Source organism: Mytilus edulis, chromosome 8 (assembly GCF_963676685.1).
Source record: "Mytilus edulis chromosome 8, xbMytEdul2.2, whole genome shotgun sequence".
NCBI classification, from domain to species: Eukaryota; Metazoa; Mollusca; class Bivalvia; order Mytilida; family Mytilidae; genus Mytilus; species Mytilus edulis.
Window position 1 is genome coordinate 26,906,815 of NC_092351.1, and position 21,839 is coordinate 26,928,653.

Consider the following 21,839-nt stretch of genomic DNA (forward strand, 5'->3'; position numbering starts at 1 on the left):
TAGGGCTGAGACTTCTATACTTATGTGCTATAATAATTTCAGTAAAGGGTCATTATATTTACCTTTTTTTCTGACCAATATTCTCTACACATCTTATTCATATCATCTCATCTTAAAGCCGAAAACTCCGACGTCGAAAAAAACATTTTGAAAAGTTACGTTTGCTGAACTACTATAAGTTAACGCTCCCTCTAAATACATGTTATTCATATTAGTTAAAAGTGTTTGAAGACAGTCACTGCATGTGATGTCATGACAAAAAAATAACGGTTTTGTATTTTATTATTAATTGTTGTCTTAGATAATATAGTATATTGCGGAAAATTATATCAAGAATTTGTTCCAGATCAAAGAAATTCCGGTCAAGTACGATATGGCCGTCAGGTGTTTATCCAATGAAAACAGTGCGAGATAATGAGGAAGGCGTGGTTAATTTTACTATGACATTTTATATCCATAAACTTCTTGTGTATCAATAAAACTGACAACCTTCAAATTTCAGGTAATAATAAATTGAAAATGAGGAAAGTCTGCAATTGATTTACCTGTCAAATATCCATTTATTTCGAGGAACAGTTTTTTCCGTGTTTTAGTGAATTTCCAATTTTGTGCGATTCGAACGAACTTATTTTAAAAATTTGTATGGACAGTTAGTATTTTGATTGTATTATGGTTTTGTGTCAGGAGACACCTTCAAATTCAATGTATCAGACAAGAACATCACCCCCAGCTAACTACAATTTCGGACATTTTCCAGGATACGTTGGACAAAATGGACATTATGCTGGTCAACCTCATGGATTTGAACAGTTTAACATTGACCCATCATCGGCCTTCCAACAGGCCCAGTGTTATCCTATGTATGGCCCTGGAGTGTCGCGCCCTGAAGAATGGAATGGGACGGGAAATATGAACTATTCGCCACTGAACAATGCCTCTGGTACTGTCAGTCCGCACTCCATGAACGCTATGTATCAGTACAGGAATGATTATGTTCAGACCCACTGCGGGAATGGAAACATGAATAATATGTCTACGTCACCCCAGCCCACGGGGTCCCCTACTACATCAACTGGGTCCAGTGGGAGCAATGGCTCACCTTCCAACAAACAGATTAGACCCCCGTACGATTGGATGAAGAAAACCTCATATGTTCCAACAGGTCCACAACCAGGTGAGTCAGACAATTATAGTTAAGTTTCATCTATCACAATTGTTTAGGCAGTTTTCATATAATATTGGCATTTTAGTCTCTCCACTTTCTGCCAGATGAATTGTTTCTTGTTAACCCCTCATCAAATAGAAAATTATCCCCCTTTTTGTTTACAAAAGTATGTGATTTACTTCTAAAAATTATGTTATTTCGTAAAGATGTAAACAAAAACTTATTTCGAGAGATATCTTTGATTGTATAGAAATACACAAATAAGGCTGACCAGTGTTTGAATTCATAAACGTTAAAATTTGATAATAAAAAAGAATTTTATTATTTTTACATGTATTTTATACAATTGTAACTTGTAACTACGTTTTGTCTTTTATATAGTATATCCGAATTCATAACTTAGAACTTCTGATTTTATATATCAGAGAAGATGTTTCGCGTTGTAAGCGTTGAAACAGTTGAAATCCAGTTTTTATTTCATTTATACTCAAAGCATTTTTATAGTTGGATAATTTCTTTGAATGAACGAATATCAACTTTTGAAAAATAAGTTCCAAAAGTAAAAATAATATAACAAGATTATTATTATTATTATTATTATTATTATTATTATTATTATTATTATTATTATTATTATTATTATTATTATTATTATTATTATTATTATTAACAGGGTGCATATAAAATTGCCAGTGTCTTAGGAATATATTTTTGTAATATTAGCCGCTTTACGTTAAGTATACACCTGTAGGCAAGACGAAAACAAAATTGAAATAATTCGGTGGTGTACTCGTTCAAATCTAGATGTCCATGGTGATATCTTAAGGCTATTTTTTTCTGTCTGTGAATGAATGTGTTTTAACTTGAAATATAAAAAAACTAACCTTTCCTATCAAATTTGAAAATAATATTGAAAGTGTTCGACTTTTTTCAAGACGATCATTTTGAATTGTCATACATTTTAGATATAATATTTTTGCAGTTGTGTGTTTTGGTATTGTTTATATATTTTAAGCATGCCTCCTACCTTTATGGGTTGTTTAAAACGAATTAAGATTCATGATGGCATTGTATTGTGTTGGCAATGATACTAACAGAAATTAAATCAAACATGTGCACACAAAAAGCTAATCTTTCAACTGAATGCAATCTTCAAAATTAAAGTTTCAACCAAGAGGAGAAAAAAATGTATTCCCTCCCCTCTTCTTTAACTAAAAAAACCCTTGAATATTTAAAGCAAGTAACGCTGTACTCTTCCTTGGTTTGGGAAATTGTCCGAGAATAATATCACAAATGATGTGCTATAGTATAATACGCGCTCTGAATGAACAAGCATGCAATTATGAACATTTATATATTTATAGCTTTTTGTTTTGTGTGAGCCAAGGCTCCGTGTTGAAGACCGTACTTTGACCTATAATGGTTTACTTTTACAAATAGTGACTTGGATGGAGAGTTGTCTCATTGACACTCATATACCACATCTTCTTATATCTATATTTGAAAAAACGAAAATTTTGCAATATTTGCGGTAAATGATTCCCTGGAGAAGGTCCATGGTCTATATCATAGATCACCTATCATCGCACTTGGAGCTTTGAATATTTTGTAATCAAAGAATGACTTAAATCTATCAATAATGTTTTTCAAAAGAGAATTTTGATTTGATAAAACAGATTAAGTGATATGTTCCCTTTTAAATTTATTTCATTAATATCAAAAGAAGGTGTCGGTGGGATAACCAATTGCCTTTTAAACTATTATTATTTCTGATAGGAAGTCGTGAAAATTTGGAACATCAATCTTTGTGGTGCTTAGTCTTATCCGCCACGCGACGATTTATTTGCCTTAAATAAGTTCTCTCTGAACAATTGTCAATTCATGTAATACTTTTGAACGGGCTGAAAGGATTTGAAATTGAACCCCCTTTAGAATTTTCCCTTCAGTATTTCGTTGGTGGTGATACAATTATTCAGGTTTCTATGTAAAAAGATTTTTTTTACTCAGCCAATATTTATTCTGTCTGCAGAAGGTACACCATCTGCCAATATTAGAGAACCAATATCAAAATCTGTCAGATTAATCAGTCCAAATTCAAGTTTAATGAAAATTTAAATGTTACATATATCAAACAATTTATGTCGTTTTTGGATTAAAATTAAGATTTGAAAAATAAATAAATTCAGATTTACGAGACCAAATGAACGTGAATTAACTATGTATCAAGTCGGACAAACACACTCATTACTCTAAAACAGATAACTATTTTAAATAAATTTCTGTAAAATCTTGAATGCATAGCAGAACGTATAGTTGTCCTTTAGATTATGATTCATCATTGATCTATTAAAAAAACTTGAACGGGACAGTTTTCTGAATAATGAAAAAAATTGACCCATATTATCATGATTATTTTGTAAAAAATGTTTTTGTACATTATAAGAATTCTACCGATTCCGAATTTCAAACAGAAATTAGACAAATTATTCCATTTGGTTGAACATTTACTGCTTTTAAGAAGAGACAATCTTAATAAGGTCAAAATGGACAGATTTTCTTCTTCAACGCGGGATCATGACAAAGATGGAATAAGCCGAAAGTCTATTTTATGACAATTCTTAAATAAAGGCTCTCCGTATCGTTGAACTTTACACCACACAGAAAACTACAATAAATGTATTATGAATAACCAAAATGTTTACTAATGTGTAAATTAAATACAAGAGTGTTATTTACTTTTGTACTGGTAATCGAATTAACTTGATTTTGTCAGGTCTATTACGTTGTTGGGTGATATCCGTACATCAAAGTCGCGTAGAAATTCGCACCCATTTGTCACATACGGTACTGTTACGTACACCGGAAGACCTACATGAGAGAAAATAACCAAATGAAACCGATTAAGTCGTAATTGTCCGGAAAAGTTTTGAAATACAAATGAACATTTATCTGCAATAAAACTGATTTTTATGCTTTTATTCTTAATTTTTTTAGGGTCTTCGATTATTTGTTTACATAAACCGTCAATAAAAATTAAATTTACGGTACATATTTTATGATGACAAATTTTAAGACCATAAACATAGACGGGAAAGAGAATGCTTTCATGCCTTCACGGTTCATTAGTTATAAAATCCCCCCAAAATTAAACAATTCAATTAACGAAAATGACCATGATGACATAAGAAAACGGTTTCGATGTAGGTGGTAAATTGGAAACAAATTAGAATAAATAAACTAATTTACTAAAATGGATTTTGTGGTTTTCAAGTTCTGATGAAACAAAAATTACATATAGTTTTATAATAGAGAATGTATACATAACTTATTATAACTAGTTGTAAAAGAAAATAAGTTAGGATATAAATGAAAAAAATGTACATGTAAGGGGACTCAGCATTGTACATTATTGTATACTCGAAGACCAAGTAAAACACAATTGTATACTCAAAGACCAAGTAAAACACACTAACTTAATTCTCTTTAAATAATATTGTCAACCAAAAATTTTATTTTCAAAACGAAGCCTTATATTAGATTAACCAATGTTGCATGATGCAGTGCGGTTTTTTCTAAATGGACACCTTTAGTCAGTGTGAAGCCAACAAATAATCACTCATAATAATGTCAAACTTCTGGTCTTGGGCATTTTATATTTGGTATTAATCGCTTTTTATTTGACGAATGAATACATCAAAAAGCATATGAAGACTAAATGAAAAGTAGGCATGATACAATCCCAAATACTGAACTTCAAATAGACATTAGGTCTGCAGAAGTAGGCATGATACAATCCCAAATACTGAACTTTAAATAGACATTAGGTCTGCAGAAATAGGCATGATACAATCCCAAATACTGAACTTCAAATAGACATTAGGTCTGCAGAAATAGGCATGATACAATCACAAATACTGAACTTCAAATAGACATTAGGTCTGCAGAAATAGGCATGATACAATCCCAAATACTCAACTTCAAATAGACATTAGGTCTGCAGAAATAGGCATGATACAATCACAAATACTGAACTTCAAATAGACATTAGGTCTGCAGAAATAGGCATGATACAATCACAAATACTGAACTTCAAATAGACATTAGGTCTGCAGAAGTAGGCATGATACAATCCCAAATACTCAACTTCAAATAGACATTATAGGTCTGCAGAAATAGGCATGATACAATCCCAAATACTCAACTTCAAATAGACATTATAGGTCTGCAGAAATAGGCATGTCAGGTTCGCATAATGTGTTTGTAAAAAGCAAGCGTTTTCAGGAACAAAGCAGAAAGAATTTAAGAATCATTATTTTATATTAATAAATTACAAGAATAACGGGGCGACGTAAAAGACATGATATCATGGTCTTTGATTACGCATGGGGATATCTTTTGATTTATTTATACTGAACCGAGTACCTCGGTATATATCTTACACAAACAGATAGAAAATCAATCGAACTCGCACCTCAACAAATTAGAAAATAGTCTGGACAATGAATTTCTGATTAAATTGTTTGATGAAAGCAATTTACACCTGTTTTTATCAGATAATTGCGCAATTTCTACGGAGATTATCAACTTAGGGACGAGTAAAAGTTCATTGTTAACAAGAGTCTAGTACGATTAGCACGACTGTGTCAATCGTTTTGTAATATTCCGCAATGGAAAATATTTACATGATATGGAAGTGACTTAACTCAAGAGAAAGAGGCATAAGATGTTAGAGAAATGGAGCATATGAGAAGGAAATGTTTTTTTTTCTAGTTTGCTAATATAAATAATTTGTAAACAGGATTTATTCAATTATATTTGTTTTTTTTAAATATACCAAACATTTTGCCAAAATCATAGCTGAGTTGTCTTTTGAAACTGTTTCAACTTTGGAAGCATTTAAAGGTGGTGGTTAAATGCAAACCGACTAAGAAAAAATGAACAAAATAGAAAATAGAAACAAATTTTAATTATAGAAACAAAACCGAAATAAATAGTAATTGTATGACAATGGACAATAGACATCTCTGTGTTTGTTTTGTCACTCGACTCTTGAAATGAATGTTAATGACTCTTTATGTACCACGAACATGGATACTAACTTAGGCCGTGTCTGCTTTTCAATTTGATTTGCTCCAAACTTATAAAACATTCTAGCCAGTCAGGAAGACGAATTCAAACGAATGGAAAAAACACCAAGCAATAAATAAAAAGGCATCATAGTTTTGACACTAATCTAACATTAACACTATTATAGTTAATTGAATCTTTCTAACTTCACTTGGTTATATTATCAAATGTTTTCCTTTTTGAACTAAACAAAATATAAAGGACATACAAATCCCGAAACATTCCCGTTTTTTTCCAAACGGTATCTCTGAAATATTTATGGCGTGTTTTTTTTTAATATTATAAATCCTACTATCAAAGACATACCTTAAACCGGACGTAAAACTATGATATATTTAACGAGGGACAATATTCACCAATAATAATGTAATAACCGTTTGTTTTCTCTCTGTACATGGAAAAATTTTAAGATCACTTCGGCTCCAAAGAATCTTGATATTTTAACAACGTTACAAATGGAGATTTCCTCAGCTAACTATCCTGATATTATATTAAATGTTACTGTATTGTTTCGTCAACATTTTACAGCTATTATTTCGTTTTTAGATTTAACAGAAAAACAAACTACTTGAGGTTTCCATCCTTGACTCAAACTCAGTTTAAAAACAGCCGCCACACTACAATAAGTTAGAGGACTAGACATCGCTTTAATTGCTGTTATTTATCTCATTGTCACAGCGGGGCCTTCAACGCGTAGCAAAAAAAGTCACCTTGGTTCATCTTCTTTCGCGTTTTTCCCAAAACAAAATCTGAAATAATAATTTCCATGATATACTTGATGCTTTACACGGTTTCAACCTTTAAAGATGCCAAATGAAAGAGAATGGGATATTTCTTTACTGATACTTATTTTTCTTATTCTTTTTTTCTTTCGAGCAATCTTGATAAAGTACACCGGGTTATCGTACAAAAGACATAACTATTAGTTTTAATATATAATTTAAATTTTCTGTATCTCACTGTTTTATTCTCAAGATATTTTTTAGCTATATTGTGATTGAAACGTTGGCTCAAATTCCTCAATCATATATATTAGGTAGCCTGGGGTCCTGGCTAATCTTACGACGCGCAGCTAGATTGGGCCGGATCCCAGGCTAATATATTAGGGTGTTTGGAATATCAGGCTTTAGACCGTGACTTGACTATCTTATACTAGTATTACATATATAATAATGTAGTTTAAGATTCTTAACGAACAGCACACCAGCAGGTAAACTAAAAGGTATTAGAAGTAACGATGCATCAGAAGCTGGATAAAATCTTGGTCTAAAGATATGTTCAACTACCCCGAAAAGATATAGATACAAAAAATAATGAAATTATATCATTCAGAAAGACATAAAAAAAACTGCATAACAAGTTGTCTACGTCAGTGTGGCTGGTCTATGCCAATATGGGTATGTAAACGTGTGTTATTTCACAACACACAGACACCGACACTGAAATTAACCATTTGTTGTCCCGAAAAAGCTAGCTTTCTATAAAGGGAAACCGTTAACAATGTATATAAATATATTTTATTTCTTTTTCTATTTCTTTTACAGGGAAGACTAGAACCAAAGACAAATATCGGGTTGTTTACAGCGATCATCAGCGTTTGGAACTGGAGAAAGAGTTCCATTACAGTCGTTACATAACAATTCGTCGAAAGGCCGAACTCGCTCAAAACCTAGGCTTGTCAGAGAGACAAGTTAAAATATGGTTTCAAAATAGGAGAGCAAAAGAGCGAAAACAGAATAAAAAAAGAGGGGATGATATCAAAATAGAAGAATATCACAATGAGACTTCCGGTCATATTCCCAACATGCAGCACCAAGTTCACAGCTCACAGACACCCACAATGCAGCAGGTTACAATAAAACAAGATCCTATTGACGATTATCCCGTTCCTCACGTGACGATGCAAATCCCAATGTCTAATCCATCTGATAATCACGTATCAACATCGCCCATACAGACCCCTCATCACATGACAAGCTCAGTTTCAGACACTATGACAAACATTAAAGTAGACACCGGAGAACCTCCGAATGTTATTCAATCTTAAAGTTATTGAATCACATTGAACGACATTTGCTTAAATTCGAGCTCAGCTTCCAACATCTTGCCAGATTATTTTCATTTAACAAAGATGGCTATATGTGCACATAGTTTGAGGTTTGTTGCAATGACAAGACTGAGATTAATAAGAAACATGAAGGGGAAACATTTACATGAATAATTATAAAACATTGTTATGTTCTGTAAATAATATTTTATATTAAACAATTAATGTTAAATTCGATTCAATATTGGATCGACAATGATAATAAAAGAAAATACACGAAATACAAATGTGTGAACAATAAATTTGCCATAGATATGAAAACTGTCGCCCAGTCTTATTTAATTGTCAACAAGTTGTATTTGTTTATACACTAGAAGTATATCGAATTTGTACAAGAGGTTCGAGTTGGAAATTTATTGTTTTATTACCGGGTCTAAATCACTCCAGTTCATCAAAATTCTATCTTTTATTGCCCTCTTAAAACCGGAGATAAGCTAGGAACACATTTTAGAGTGCTATTCCAACATGACTTGGAGTATTTAACATATTCCACAAGGCTCTGGGATATCACCCGACTTCTTTGCACGACACGGCACTTTTGATAGTTTGATTTTATGGTGTTTGTGTAAATCAATATGACCTAATTACAAATTCTTACAATAACAATTTTCGAAGCAAATGTAGGCTAAACTTTTTCGATAACAATAGCAGAGAAATAGGAATAAAGGAATACACAGCGGTAAATGTCAGTGGTTTTCAAAGTAAAGGATCCTGTCATTCATTGGTTGTCATTTGTTATTTATGTGTTGAATACTTGTTTTTCGTTCATTTTTAGTACATAAATTTGGCCGTTAGTTTTGTCGTTTAAATTGTTTTACATTTGTCATTCCAAGGCATTTTAAAGCTGAATGGCCTTTGCTCGTTGTTGAAGGCTGTGCGGTGACCTATAGTTATTAATTTGGTCTCTTGTGGAGAGTTGTCTCATTGGAATTCTTTTTTATATTGATGCTATATACAAAAAAAAACCTGACGTCATCAGGGATACATTGCAGATACAATCACAAAATGTCAAGGTCCTGAAATAGATGACCAGCAAAAACAAACATTTGTTAGATAAGTAACAAAATCGTGACTTCATCATATGTAACATGATTATAAGGAATGCACAAATATAACTAAAAGTTTTGAAACATATGCTTGTAAGATCTTAGTAACTGGGCAGTGTTTTCCATTTTTCATTAAGGTAAGGTGGGTGTTTTGAAAAAATCACTTTCAACCGGGTGTTGCCTTTTCCTTTATTTTCTACCGTTTACTGGGATTTGTCAAACATTATCCTTATTGTCCAATTTCAAGAAAATCTCCCCGCTTAAGCAAAATCAGTCGAGCACTCGCTTGATTTTAGAACATTCAAATACGAAATAAAAGACAAATATTGGTCTGTTTTGTAGAGTTCTTATGTCAACTCTCATTTTAAACTACTAGTATCCCAGATTTTGAATAGAAATTTTTATAACAAGAAACGGGTTAACACTAATAGATGTGCTGGTATTTTTTTAACAAGATCGATTTCTATCCGAAGAATTTCAAATAAGGAGGATACTGACTTGATATATGTAAAATTTGAGATGGACAAACACCAGGTTTGAGGTTTTAACCTCTCTTTCTATCTTGGTTAATTAAAATAAAGTTAATACAAAACATACAGAAGAATATATACTGTAAAAAACAGCTTAGAAAAAAGCACATGAACTCAATTATGTCGACATTGAAGAAGGACAAAATACCCAAGTAAAGTAACTTTAAATATATGATATCAGATATAGTTTGCTGTTGTTGAAAGTGAGTACTTGATCTGCTGATATATGGGAGACGGAGCTAGACGACTTAATTTATAACACTCTTCGTAAATGGACAATATTTCCGTCACATTCTATATGTAAATTTGCAACTTTTTGGTATTAGATAATGTCTCTTATATTAAATTATAGGTAAAATAACAAAAATACCTGACTACATGGAAAATTAAAAACGTAAGGTCACTGTACGGCCTTAAAAAATGACCATACTGCATAGTCAGCTATAAAAGGCCCCGAAATGACAAATGTAAAACAATTCAAACGAGAAAACTAACGGTCTTATGTACAAAAAATGAACGAAAAACAAATATGTAACACATCAACAAACGACAACCACTGAATTATAGGCTCCTGACTTGGGAAAGGCACATACACCCGTACATGTATACAGAATGTGACGGAGTTAAACATGTTAGCGGGATCCCAACCTTCCCCCTAACCTGGGTCAGTGGTGTAACAGTAAAACATACGAACAAACAATAAAAATAACATGCATCTATGGATACAAATAGAAATGCATCTACCAAAAACAGAGTGGACGCGGCCGGTGACTTGTGTATCAACAACAAAAGGACACTGAGTCCTGATATGAGAGCACTCGCAGTTACTGACAGCTTGTTCATAGCCACTAACAACTAATAAAAAAAATCATGCAATCTAAGACTAAATGATCAATCAGTACATATCCAACATCAAATGGATTTAGTGTAAAGACGTCATAAACAGTCGGAGAAAAACATGATTTTGTGCAATGCCAAGATACGGGTATCGACAGATGGTAGGTCCATGAATGTGTATACATGTATGTATATATAACAATGATATTAAGTTTGCTTTTAATTAAATTTAATCAAACTCAATATAAATACCAATAAAACAATATTCAATGATCTAAATACAGTGTTGAATTGGTAACTTTTTAGAAAGTTTAATGTTTATTTAAAGGATCGATCAAAATGAAGATGCGCTATCCCGTTTGAAATAAGTTTTCTATATACAGGTGCAACTAAACTTCCAAACCAAATCTTTATATCTATGGAAAAAATTAATAAAGGTTTCAAGTAATATTTGTGGTAACGAAATCCATGGCTTAATAATTTAACAGTAATACATAGATTATGTTCGTTAAAATCGAAAACGTCACAACAAACACGGGCATAACGAACTAGTTGTGAAATATTAACACCGTAAGATGGTGCCAAAGGAACATCACTTTCCAAAAAGGGTAAATTAACAATAGGGAACGAAATATCGCACCTCTTGTCGAATTTTAGTGTGGAGTTTCCCGTGTAAAACCGAAATATTTTAAATCTATGAAACGACAGTCAATACCGTTTCAATTTGATTTATTTAAAGTAAGTTCGATTGGGTAAATTTCGGCAGGATATTTAGAAAATTCTTGATTATCTAACGAAAAAATATCAAGATGAAGGTAAGTGTTTTGAAATTATCAATTAAATCCAATTGGACGGGTCTTTACTGAGTTTGGTCATACACTGTGATTCATAACATTACAAAAATAAGTCTGCTATTAAAGGGGAGCAATTAGTGCCCATTAGAATACCTACAATATGTCGATAAACTTTGTTGTCTAAACGTTCATAAATATTACCAAGGACAAACATTAACAACTTCAAAACAACTTCAATCATCTCATCACACCCCCCCCCTTTTCCCCAGTAAGTATATCTACAAATATTGCAGTTCCTCTCCACGCATTTTGTATTTATTGACCCTCAAGTCTTATGTTGAAGTTATTGTCCCACTTCACAAATACTAGTATTGTATGGCATGTCCCTTTCCGCACATATTTTAGCTTTTTTCCGTCCCAGTTTATATTTTAGTTATTGTTCCTCTCCACACATAGCACTTCCTTTCCACAAGTATTGAAGTTATGGCCCATCTTCTCACATATTTTAGTTATTGTCCGTCTCGGTGCATATTGTAGTTATTGTCCCTCTCGAGATTATAGTGGAGGACATACTCCTGTTATACTGATAGTCCAATTTGCCAGAAATATTTCATGCTTGATAGAAAAATAGCAACTGCACAAATATTGTAATAATTGTCCCTCTCTTCATTAATGTGTAGTCACTCTCCACACTACAGTGCTGTCCATCTCCACACTACCGAGTGTTGTCCCTTTCTACCCTTTAATGTTTTTACTCTCCACACTTCAGTGGTGTCCTTCTCAAAACTAAAAATGTTGTCCCTCTTCACATAGCAGTGGTGTCCCTTTCAAAGTGTTGTCCCTCTCCACACTAGCTGTTGTTCCTCTCTACTGTGTTTTCACTCTTCACACTACAATGATGTCTGTCTACACACAACAATGAGATCCCTCTCAACACTATACAATGATGTCACTATTCACACTACAATGATGTCCCTATCCTCGCTACAATGTTGTCTCTCTCCACACTACAATGGTGTCTCTCTCCACACTACAATGATGTCCCTATCCAGACTTCAATGTTGTCCCTCTCCACACTACAATGTTGTCCCTCTACACACTACAATGTTGTCTCTCTCCACACTACAATGTTGTCCCTCTTCACATTTCAATGATATCAATCTCCACACTACAATGCTGTTCCTCTCCATACTACAATGCTGTCCCTTTCCACACAACAATGTTGTCTCTCTCCACACTACAATGTTGTCCCTTTCAACACTACAATGCTGTCCCTCTCCACACTACTATGATGTCCCTCTCCACACTACAATGTTGTCCCTCTCCACACCACAATATTGTCACTCTCCACACTACAATGTTGTCCCCTCCATAACACAATGTTGTTCCTCTCCACACTACAATGTTGTCCCCTCCACACTACAATGATTTCTCTTTCCACACTACAATGTTTCCCTCGCACATTTAAATGATGTCCCTCTCCACAATACAAATGTTGTCCCTCTCCACACTACAATTTTGTCCCTTTCCACACTACAATGATAGCACTCTGCACACTACAATGTTGTCCCTTTCCACACTACAATGCTGTCCCCTCCACCACAATACAATGATGTCCCTCTCTACACTATAATGTTGTCCCCTCCACACTACAATGATGTCCCTCTACACACTACAATGATGTCCCTCCTCACACAACAATGTTGTCCCTTTCAACACTACAAAGCTGTCCCTCTCCACACTACAATATTGTCCCTCTCCGAACTACAATGTTGTCTCTCTCCACACTACAACGTTGTCCCTCTCCACACTACAATGTTGTCTCTCTGTTTACTACAATGTTGTCTCTCCCCACACTACAATGTTGTCCCTCTCCACACTACAATGTTGTCCCTCTCCACACTACAATGTTGTCCCTCTTCACATTTCAATGATATCAATCTCCACACTACAATGCTGTTCCTCTCCATACTACAATGCTGTCCCTTTCCACACAACAATGTTGTCTCTCTCCACACTACAATGTTGTCCCTTTCAACACTACAATGCTGTCCATCTCCACACTACTATGATGTCCCTCTCCACACTACAGTGTTGTCCCTCTCCACACCACAATATTGTCACTCTCCACACTACAATGTTGTCCCCTCCATAACACAATGTTGTTCCTCTCCACACTACAATGTTGTCCCCTCCACACTACAATGATTTCTCTTTCCACACTACAATGTTTCCCTCGCACATTTAAATGATGTCCCTCTCCACAATACAAATGTTGTCCCTCTCCACACTACAATTTTGTCCCTTTCCACACTACAATGATATCACTCTGCACACTACAATGTTGTCCCTTTCCACACTACAATGCTGTCCCCTCCACAATACAATGATGTCCCTCTCTACACTATAATGTTGTCCCCTCCACACTACAATGATGTCACTATTCACACTACAATGTTGTTACTATTCACACTACAATGTTGTCCCTCTCCACACTACAATGTCGTCCCTTTCAACACTACAATGTTATCCCTTTCCACACTACAATGATGTCCCTCTCCACACTACAATGATGTCCCTCACCACACTACAGTGTTGTCCCTCTCCATACTACAATGTTGTCCCTTTCCACACTACAGTGTTGTCCCTCTCCACATTACAATGATGTCCCTCTCCTCACTACAATGTTGTCCCTCTCCACACTACAAGGCTGTCCCTCTCCACACTACAGTTTTGTCCCTCTCCACACTACAATATTGTCCTTCTCCACACTACAATGATGTCCATCTCCTCACTACAATGTTGTCCTTTTCCACACTACAATGCTGTCCCACTCCACACTACATTGTTGTCAGTCTCCACACTACAATATTGTCTCTCTCCACACTACAATGCTGTCCCTCTCCACACAACAATGATGTCCCTATTCACACTACAGTGTTGTCCCTCGCCACACTACAATGTTGTCCCTTTCCACACTACAATGATGTCCACCTCCTCACTACAATGTTGTCTTTTTCCACACTACAATGTTGTCACTATTCACACTACAATGTTGTCACTCTCCACACTACAATGATGTCACTATTCACACTACAATGATGTCACTATTCACACTACAATGTTGTCTCTCTCCACACAACAATGATGTCACTATTCACATTACAATGATGTCACTATTCACACTACAATGTTGTCCCTCTCCACACTACAGTGTTGTCCCTCTCCACATTACAATGTTGTCATTCTCCACATTTCAATGATATCCATCTCCACACTACAATGTTGTCCCTCTCCACACTACAATGTTGTCTCTCTCCACACTACAATGTTGTCCCTCTCCACACTAAAATGATGTCCTACTCCACACTTCAATGTTGTCCCTCTGAAGACTGCAGTTTTGTCACTCTCTACAGTGTTGTCCTCGTCACTACAATATTACCCCCCTCCATACTACAGTGTTTTCCTCTCAGCAGTGTTTTTCTCTCAATAATGTTGTCACTCTCTTCAGTGTTGTCACTCTTCACACTACCGTGCAGTCACTTTCTACACTACAGTAATGTTACTATTCACACTTCAGTGTTGTCCGTTTCCACACTTCAGTGTTGTCCGTTTCCACACTTCAGTGTTGTCCGTTTCCACATTACAGTGTTGTCCCTCTTTATCCTTCTATGACGGTTTCGTTACATTGCAGTTGTGTTCTTCTTCACTTTGCAATATAAGATCGCCGAATGTTGTTTACTATGCTATTTTCGTTAATTTTCCAAGATATTTGTCTATGTGTATAAGTGTTGACAATGAAATGAAATACATAAGTCAGAATGTGAATATATATGTTCAAACTCTTTAAGGTCATTTTTTAGTAGCAATAAACAAAAAAACTATGTCAATCATAACATGCTTTGATACTATATCTGCCCTTGAATTTTTACTAGATAACATTTTTGTTCGCTTTGGAGATTCCATATATCGTCAGGTTATCGGAATTCCAATGGGGACTAACTGTGCACCACTTATTGCGGACCTGTTTTGTATTGCTATGAGTTACAATTATGACAAAAATTAGCAAAGACCCACCGAAACAACATCTGATACACAAATTTAATAATACTTTTAGATATTTGGATGATATTTTAGCTCTCAATAATGACGACTTCAGTATGTATACTAAAGAAATTTATCCTGTTGAACTTACTTTAAATAAAGTTTATACTAACAATGACCACTGCCCTTTCCTCTATCTTAATATATATATCATTTACGGAAAGCTTAATACTAAAATTTATGATAAAAGAGATGATTTCTCATTTCCTATCGTTAATTATTCATTTTTAGATGGTGACGTTCCCTTGTCACCATCTTACGGTGTTTATATATCTCAACTTGTACGATTCGCTCGTGTATGTAACAATATTTTAGATTTTAACGAGAGAAATTTATGTATTACTGAAAAATTATAACACCAGGGTTTTCGATATCACAAACTAGTCAAAACATTTACTAAATTTTATCATCGGTATAAGGACATCATTCGTAAATATAGCTCAACATGCAGACTTCTTATACGTTCAGGTATTTCACATCCAATATTTTATGGACATATTCTTTATAAAGCACAAAAATGTCAGTATTCACCTCAGAAGCTTACAAAACCTTTAAATAGACTTATTAAGAAGGGATATAGTTACGATACTGTTGTCAGGTCATTAAAGATTGCATATTTTGGCGTTAACATTGATTCACTTATAGAGTCTTTGCATCGGAACTTAACACATTTATTATTATTAAACCAGTTGTTGGCATGACACGGGTTATGCTCTTCTCATATATGTTATGATGGTATGATACTAAACCCTCACAGGTGGGATTGTGCCTGATATTCATATGATGAAGACATAATTTTTCAATCAGTTTGATTGACGTTCGGAGCTGGCATGTCAGTTCACTGCTAGTAGTCGGATGTTATTTATGTATTATTGTCATTTTGTTTATTTTCTTTGGTTACATCTTCTGACATCGGACTCGGACTTCTCTTAAACTGAATTTTAATGTGCGTATTGTTATGCGTTTACTTTTCTGCATTGGCTAGAGGTATAGGGGGGGTTGAGATCTCACAAACATGTTTAACCCCACCGCATTTTTGCGCCTGTCCCAAGTCAGGAGCCTCTGGCCTTTGTTAGTCTTGTATTATTTTAATTTTAGTTTCTTGTGTACAATTTGGAGTTTAGTATGGTGTTCATTATCACGAACTAGTATATATTTGTTTAGGGGCCAGCTGAAGGACGCCTCCGGGTGCGAGAATTTCTCGTTGCATTGAAGACCTGTTGGTGACCTTCTGCTGTTTCTGCTCTATGGTCGGGTTGTTGTCTCTTTGGCACATTTCCCATTTCCATTCTCTATTTTATAAAAGCGCATCGAAGTAATGAAATGTATAAAGTGTTCATTTTTCAATTCATAATTAAATGTGAATTCTGTACATTTTGTTGATTCTTTTTTGCATTGTCTATATATATATATGAGCATGTCTTTCTCAGACCTTTCCATGGTTTCGTGTTAATGATACCGTTTTACACTAAATCCATCGGATGTGTATTGATTGGTATTTTAGTCTTGGAATCATGCTTAATTAATTAGTTGTAGTTGGGTTTGGCGTAGCTTTCTGTAACTGCTAGTGTTCTCAGGTCGATATTTTGCATCTTTTGTCTTTTGTTTGTTTTTAGCTTGTGTGATTTGTGTCGAACTATCTAGTCTAGACTTTTTCAACTGTGTTTTACAGTTTGATCTTGTCGTGTGCTGTTACACCCCTGTTCCACTTTCAGGAGAGAATTAAACACTTCATCGCAAACATATTTAACAATGCCACATTCTGTTATGTCATGTGGATGTTTTATGTCAAGAGTCTTTAATTCAGTGTAAGTTGTATTTTTTCCCGTTCATTGTGTGCACATAAGTAAGGACCTTTTATATAGCTTAATGTATGGGATTCGGTCATTGTTGAAGGCTGTACGATGACTTATAGACGTTTATGTCTACATGAATAGCTGTCTACTTTGCAATCTTATTTTCATAGGTAAATTAAAAATAAAATAGACGTTTGCGCGTAAATTTTGAAGTTTATGGCTCTTTAAAAAGCAAAAAAAAAAAAAAAAGAAGAAGAAAATCAACATAGACAATATAAGCTAAGTGCTTCTGTTAGTCAAAAGTAAAACAGGCCCGTGCAAATACATAACAGGGCCGTAACTAGGGTTCGACTTCAGGGGAGGCAGGGGTTTGGGGGCCGCCGATTGATTTTTTCTCGCAGTAAAATGGCTAAAAATGACCCGTTTTCCTTCGATTTACTTTAATACTTTAACATGTTTAAGAAACATCAGTATTGCTGGATCCTGGAAGCAATTTTTAATCAAACAATTAGTATCTGTATTTTAAGATATTTTTGTTAGAAATCAAACTGGTCAGTTAAAAAAAAAAAATATAAAGCAAGATCATAGAAAGCAAGATATTTTTTTTTGTCGAGGACCTTGAATTTCAATATTGTTGAAAGCTGAACAGACATGTATATAACTACAACCAGGGACTTTCTAAATTAGAATATACTTAGTTTAGAAAGTCTCTGCTTCAACGAATTGGAGTGTTTAACTACTAAGGCATTGACCATAATGTTCTCGTGCGATCGGCCGGGAGACGTTAAAAAATGACCCAACAGCTGATTCAGCCGGTAACGAATTTTCGATATCATAAAAGATTCACAATACAAAGGGAACTTCCTCTGCTTAATGGAGCCCCTAAATAAATGTGAATAGTTAAGTTTATTCAGAATTGTCGAAAGCAAAGTTTCATATGTGTTCTCGTACGAATACTGAATAACAGACGGACGGCCACACGAAAAAAAAATATACTGAAACGGTTCACTTTCGATCAAAAATCCGGAAAATGACAGATATATCACGTATCATGATAACAGTGTTAAAACTGTAAACTTGTATTGTTTATAATATAAATTCAAGTTCTTCGTGTACATATTGTCAATATTTCATTTTATTACTTCAAAAACAAAATTTTGGTGTAGAAAATTCAGGGGAGGCAGTTGCCTCCTCTGCCTCATAGGTAGTTACGGCCCTGCATAATTTATAAAAAAATAAAATCACGACGTCTCAAAAATTAAGTAATATTCAAAACTAACTTCCGCAATAACAAAATGACGAAAATTCTGATATTTTCAAATTTATGGCATATTTTGTAAGCAGACCTTTAATCTTATTTGTACGGCTAAGTTTGCACTTATATACGTCGTGCATAATTATTGGAGAAAAAAAATTAAAAATAATCAACTTAGTGATTTTGATACGAAGTAACACAACTATTTCATTCATATTGAAATAAAACAATATTTAAATCTGTAAAACAGTTTGTTAACTTGATGAAATATTGCCATTCAAATCTACAAAGAAAATATTTCTTTTATATAAAGGCAATAACAAACATAATAAATCGAGAATATAGTTATATTGGTGATATTACGGGCTATATATCCTTGGTAAGGTTAATTCCTTTAATTCCAGTAATTTATACGATTCTAAGCTAGTTTTTAGACTTTATGGTACGGAGGGTGTACTTTTTACAATATATCATAAACAGTTATAAAGTAATAGATGAGAATTTATGATATTAACATCAAAGAAAACGGGCTGTAATTTTCTCCTCTTATACCTGCCTTATAAAAGCATTTAGCAATTGCATTTTCATTTTCATAGGACAGACTATCTTTAGAGCTGTTCAGTAGCTAGTATAAACTCAGTCTTCAGTCACAATTATAGTTAAAAATGGAGGAAGGTTTCTATCAAGCTTTATAGGAATTCAGATGATTCAAAATGATAGGAAACTTGTCGTGCAAAAGTACCACTATTGCCAGATATTGTGTTTAAATCATATGGGAATTTTTATGTGCCTGTTTGAAGAAAGAAATTATATTTCATTGTAAACGAATATAATAACTCAATATCACCCTAAACTGCATGCAAGGCCATAGTTAGGTCAAAGAAAATGGAATTATTCATGTGATGTGTGATAAAGGCTGATATGTCAAAATTATACGTGAATTCCAGCAGTTTTCAAAAGTGTGTTTATCCCAGAAATCCCAAACGGTGTGCAGTCCTACATTGCGATTAGGATGCAGGTTTGAAATAAATCTGCATGGGCTGTGAAGACAAAAGTTGCCTTATTATCACATATATAAAGGAAGTACGTCAAATCGTCACATCAGAATATCTGTATATTTATATGTCGGAATCAGTGCTCTGTAGCATGCATGTTAGAATTTCTGGCCAATCAGAGTAATTCTATGCAAAGACCATCGAATATGCTATAGCTTCTAATTAGTTTAGCATCACTGCAACCAATAGCACATGACAAGAAAAATGAGACAGCGACTTGGGATTATACGGCTATAGAAGCCTACTGCTAACTTCTACGTCATTTAGTCTCTGGTGCAAGGATGTCTAATTGGTAATCGTGCATTCCACACTTTCTTCTAGACATGCATTGATATAATGTAATATAGATGTAATACCAGATTCAGTTATTTAAGTTTCATTCTTTTAATTATTAATTTGATTGATAAAAGATATTCAAGGAAATCAATATGAGAAAATGAAAAAGATGCATTTTGGTTGTTTGTGTGGTAATGATGCTGAGGAATACATCGTATCTCTTTAGATTCATACGTTTCGGTATTGTCTATAGATAGGATAAGGTTCAAACAATCAGAACCGTTTGAACCTGCAAGTTTATCTTGACATTATTGACTAGCTTCTTGTGCAAGGAAGTAATATTACATAAATTTTCGGTATATACAATTGTTTTACATGAGTATTAAAAGGGGAAGTTTGGATAAACATCAATGAGACAACGAAGAAATAACAGAATAAAACAACAAGAAATGACACCTAAATGTAAATATTTGTATATTTAATCAAGGGGTATAAGCTAATGAGACAGTAACCCAAAATGACAAACAATCCAAAGAGATATAGAGTTCCGCATACAGTCTTCAACTATTTTCGAGCTATAAATCTCCCCGTTACTGAAAAAGTTAATAAGTTAAACAGACAACTATGAACAAATTTCTCAGACTTAAAAAGAAAAGAAACTATAAATATACCACTCGTGAATATGTGAATGGGTTCATAAACATTTTGTTCTATATAGTTTTTGAAATTTCAACCTGATCCTTTCAAATCGACAAAGTACGAATCGAGATGGCTTCTAGTACATTATGAAAATTAAAACTATAATGATTTTCCAAATAACCTTTGTATATGTTGGGATATTTGCTTTTGGTCGTCGATGAAAGTTAGCTTTATTGTTTTATCAATTGCTGCTTTCCGTCTTGTATCAAACATATTCTGGATTATATAACATGGAAATGAGATATAAATATAAAATTGAGAATGAAATACCAGGTGCTTCGTCCTTAACTGACACAATGAGTCGGGATTTCTAGCTAATATTGCATTTGTCTGCAGGACTTACATTGCCCTACTTAGACAAATTATTCTGTCTTCGAGCCGACTAATCTTGACTGAATACTTCTTCACTCGGAGGAACATCCTCAAATATCAGTTTTAAAGTGTTTGGTTTGACCCAGTCGACGATCGAACCCTGACTTCCGACACTCGAGTTCAGCAGACTAAGCCAACCTAAAAGACCACAGAGGCGGTTAGGTTTTATTAAATCAAAAATTTGACACAGTATTTTGTCCATATAGTAGACTTGCAAAGAATAAGACCAGGGAAGAGCCCAGACACGTATAGACTTCTATCTTTAGGACAAAGAATACACTTGAGAAAAGTTCCCAAGATAGCTTCAGAAGAAACATTGTCGGTTTGTTTATCTGTTTTACATTCGTCATGTAATCAAACATAGGTGAAACACAGTAATAATTCATGAAATACTCAAAGTCAGACTTCAAGAGGGAAAACTAACATCGTAAATAATTTATGGTTATCATAAAACTCTCCGTGCGCCCATTTTATGGCTGGTTGTAATTTTGAAGTTGTTTTCTAATGAAACTATTGTTTGCACAATTTTATCATTTCAGAATATGTTGATACAGTTTTTAATGAACATACGAATGAACATGCTTTAGGAATTAATAACTATAAACTGGCAATGATTTTTTTTAACTACTTCTCGATTTAGTCAATATCAAATTATCATTTACTAGGAACTAGATTT

The 21,839-nt window shown here is 34.0% G+C and overlaps 1 protein-coding gene across 1 annotated transcript; it reads left to right on the forward strand.

Annotated features, from left to right (window-relative positions):
• The first annotated feature begins 511 nt into the window (after positions 1 to 511).
• On the forward strand, positions 512 to 8,611 carry LOC139485236 (homeobox protein CHOX-CAD-like). The gene is made up of 2 exons (XM_071269522.1): positions 512 to 1,174; positions 7,837 to 8,611. The coding sequence occupies exons 1-2, from the start codon at positions 670 to 672 to the stop codon at positions 8,337 to 8,339; spliced, it is 1,008 nt and encodes a 335-aa protein (XP_071125623.1). The 5' UTR covers positions 512 to 669; the 3' UTR covers positions 8,340 to 8,611.
• The last annotated feature ends 13,228 nt before the right edge of the window (positions 8,612 to 21,839 follow it).

What these genes read in the sequence shown, in the direction of transcription:
- LOC139485236 (XM_071269522.1), top strand. Translation starts at nt 670, where the DNA reads ATGGTTTTGTGTCAGGAGACACCTTCAAATTCAATGTATCAGACAAGA. An exon ending in TCCAACAGGTCCACAACCAG is followed by an intron (nt 1,175 to 7,836) that starts GTGAGTCAGACA and finishes TTTCTTTTACAG; the next exon opens with GGAAGACTAGAACCAAAGAC.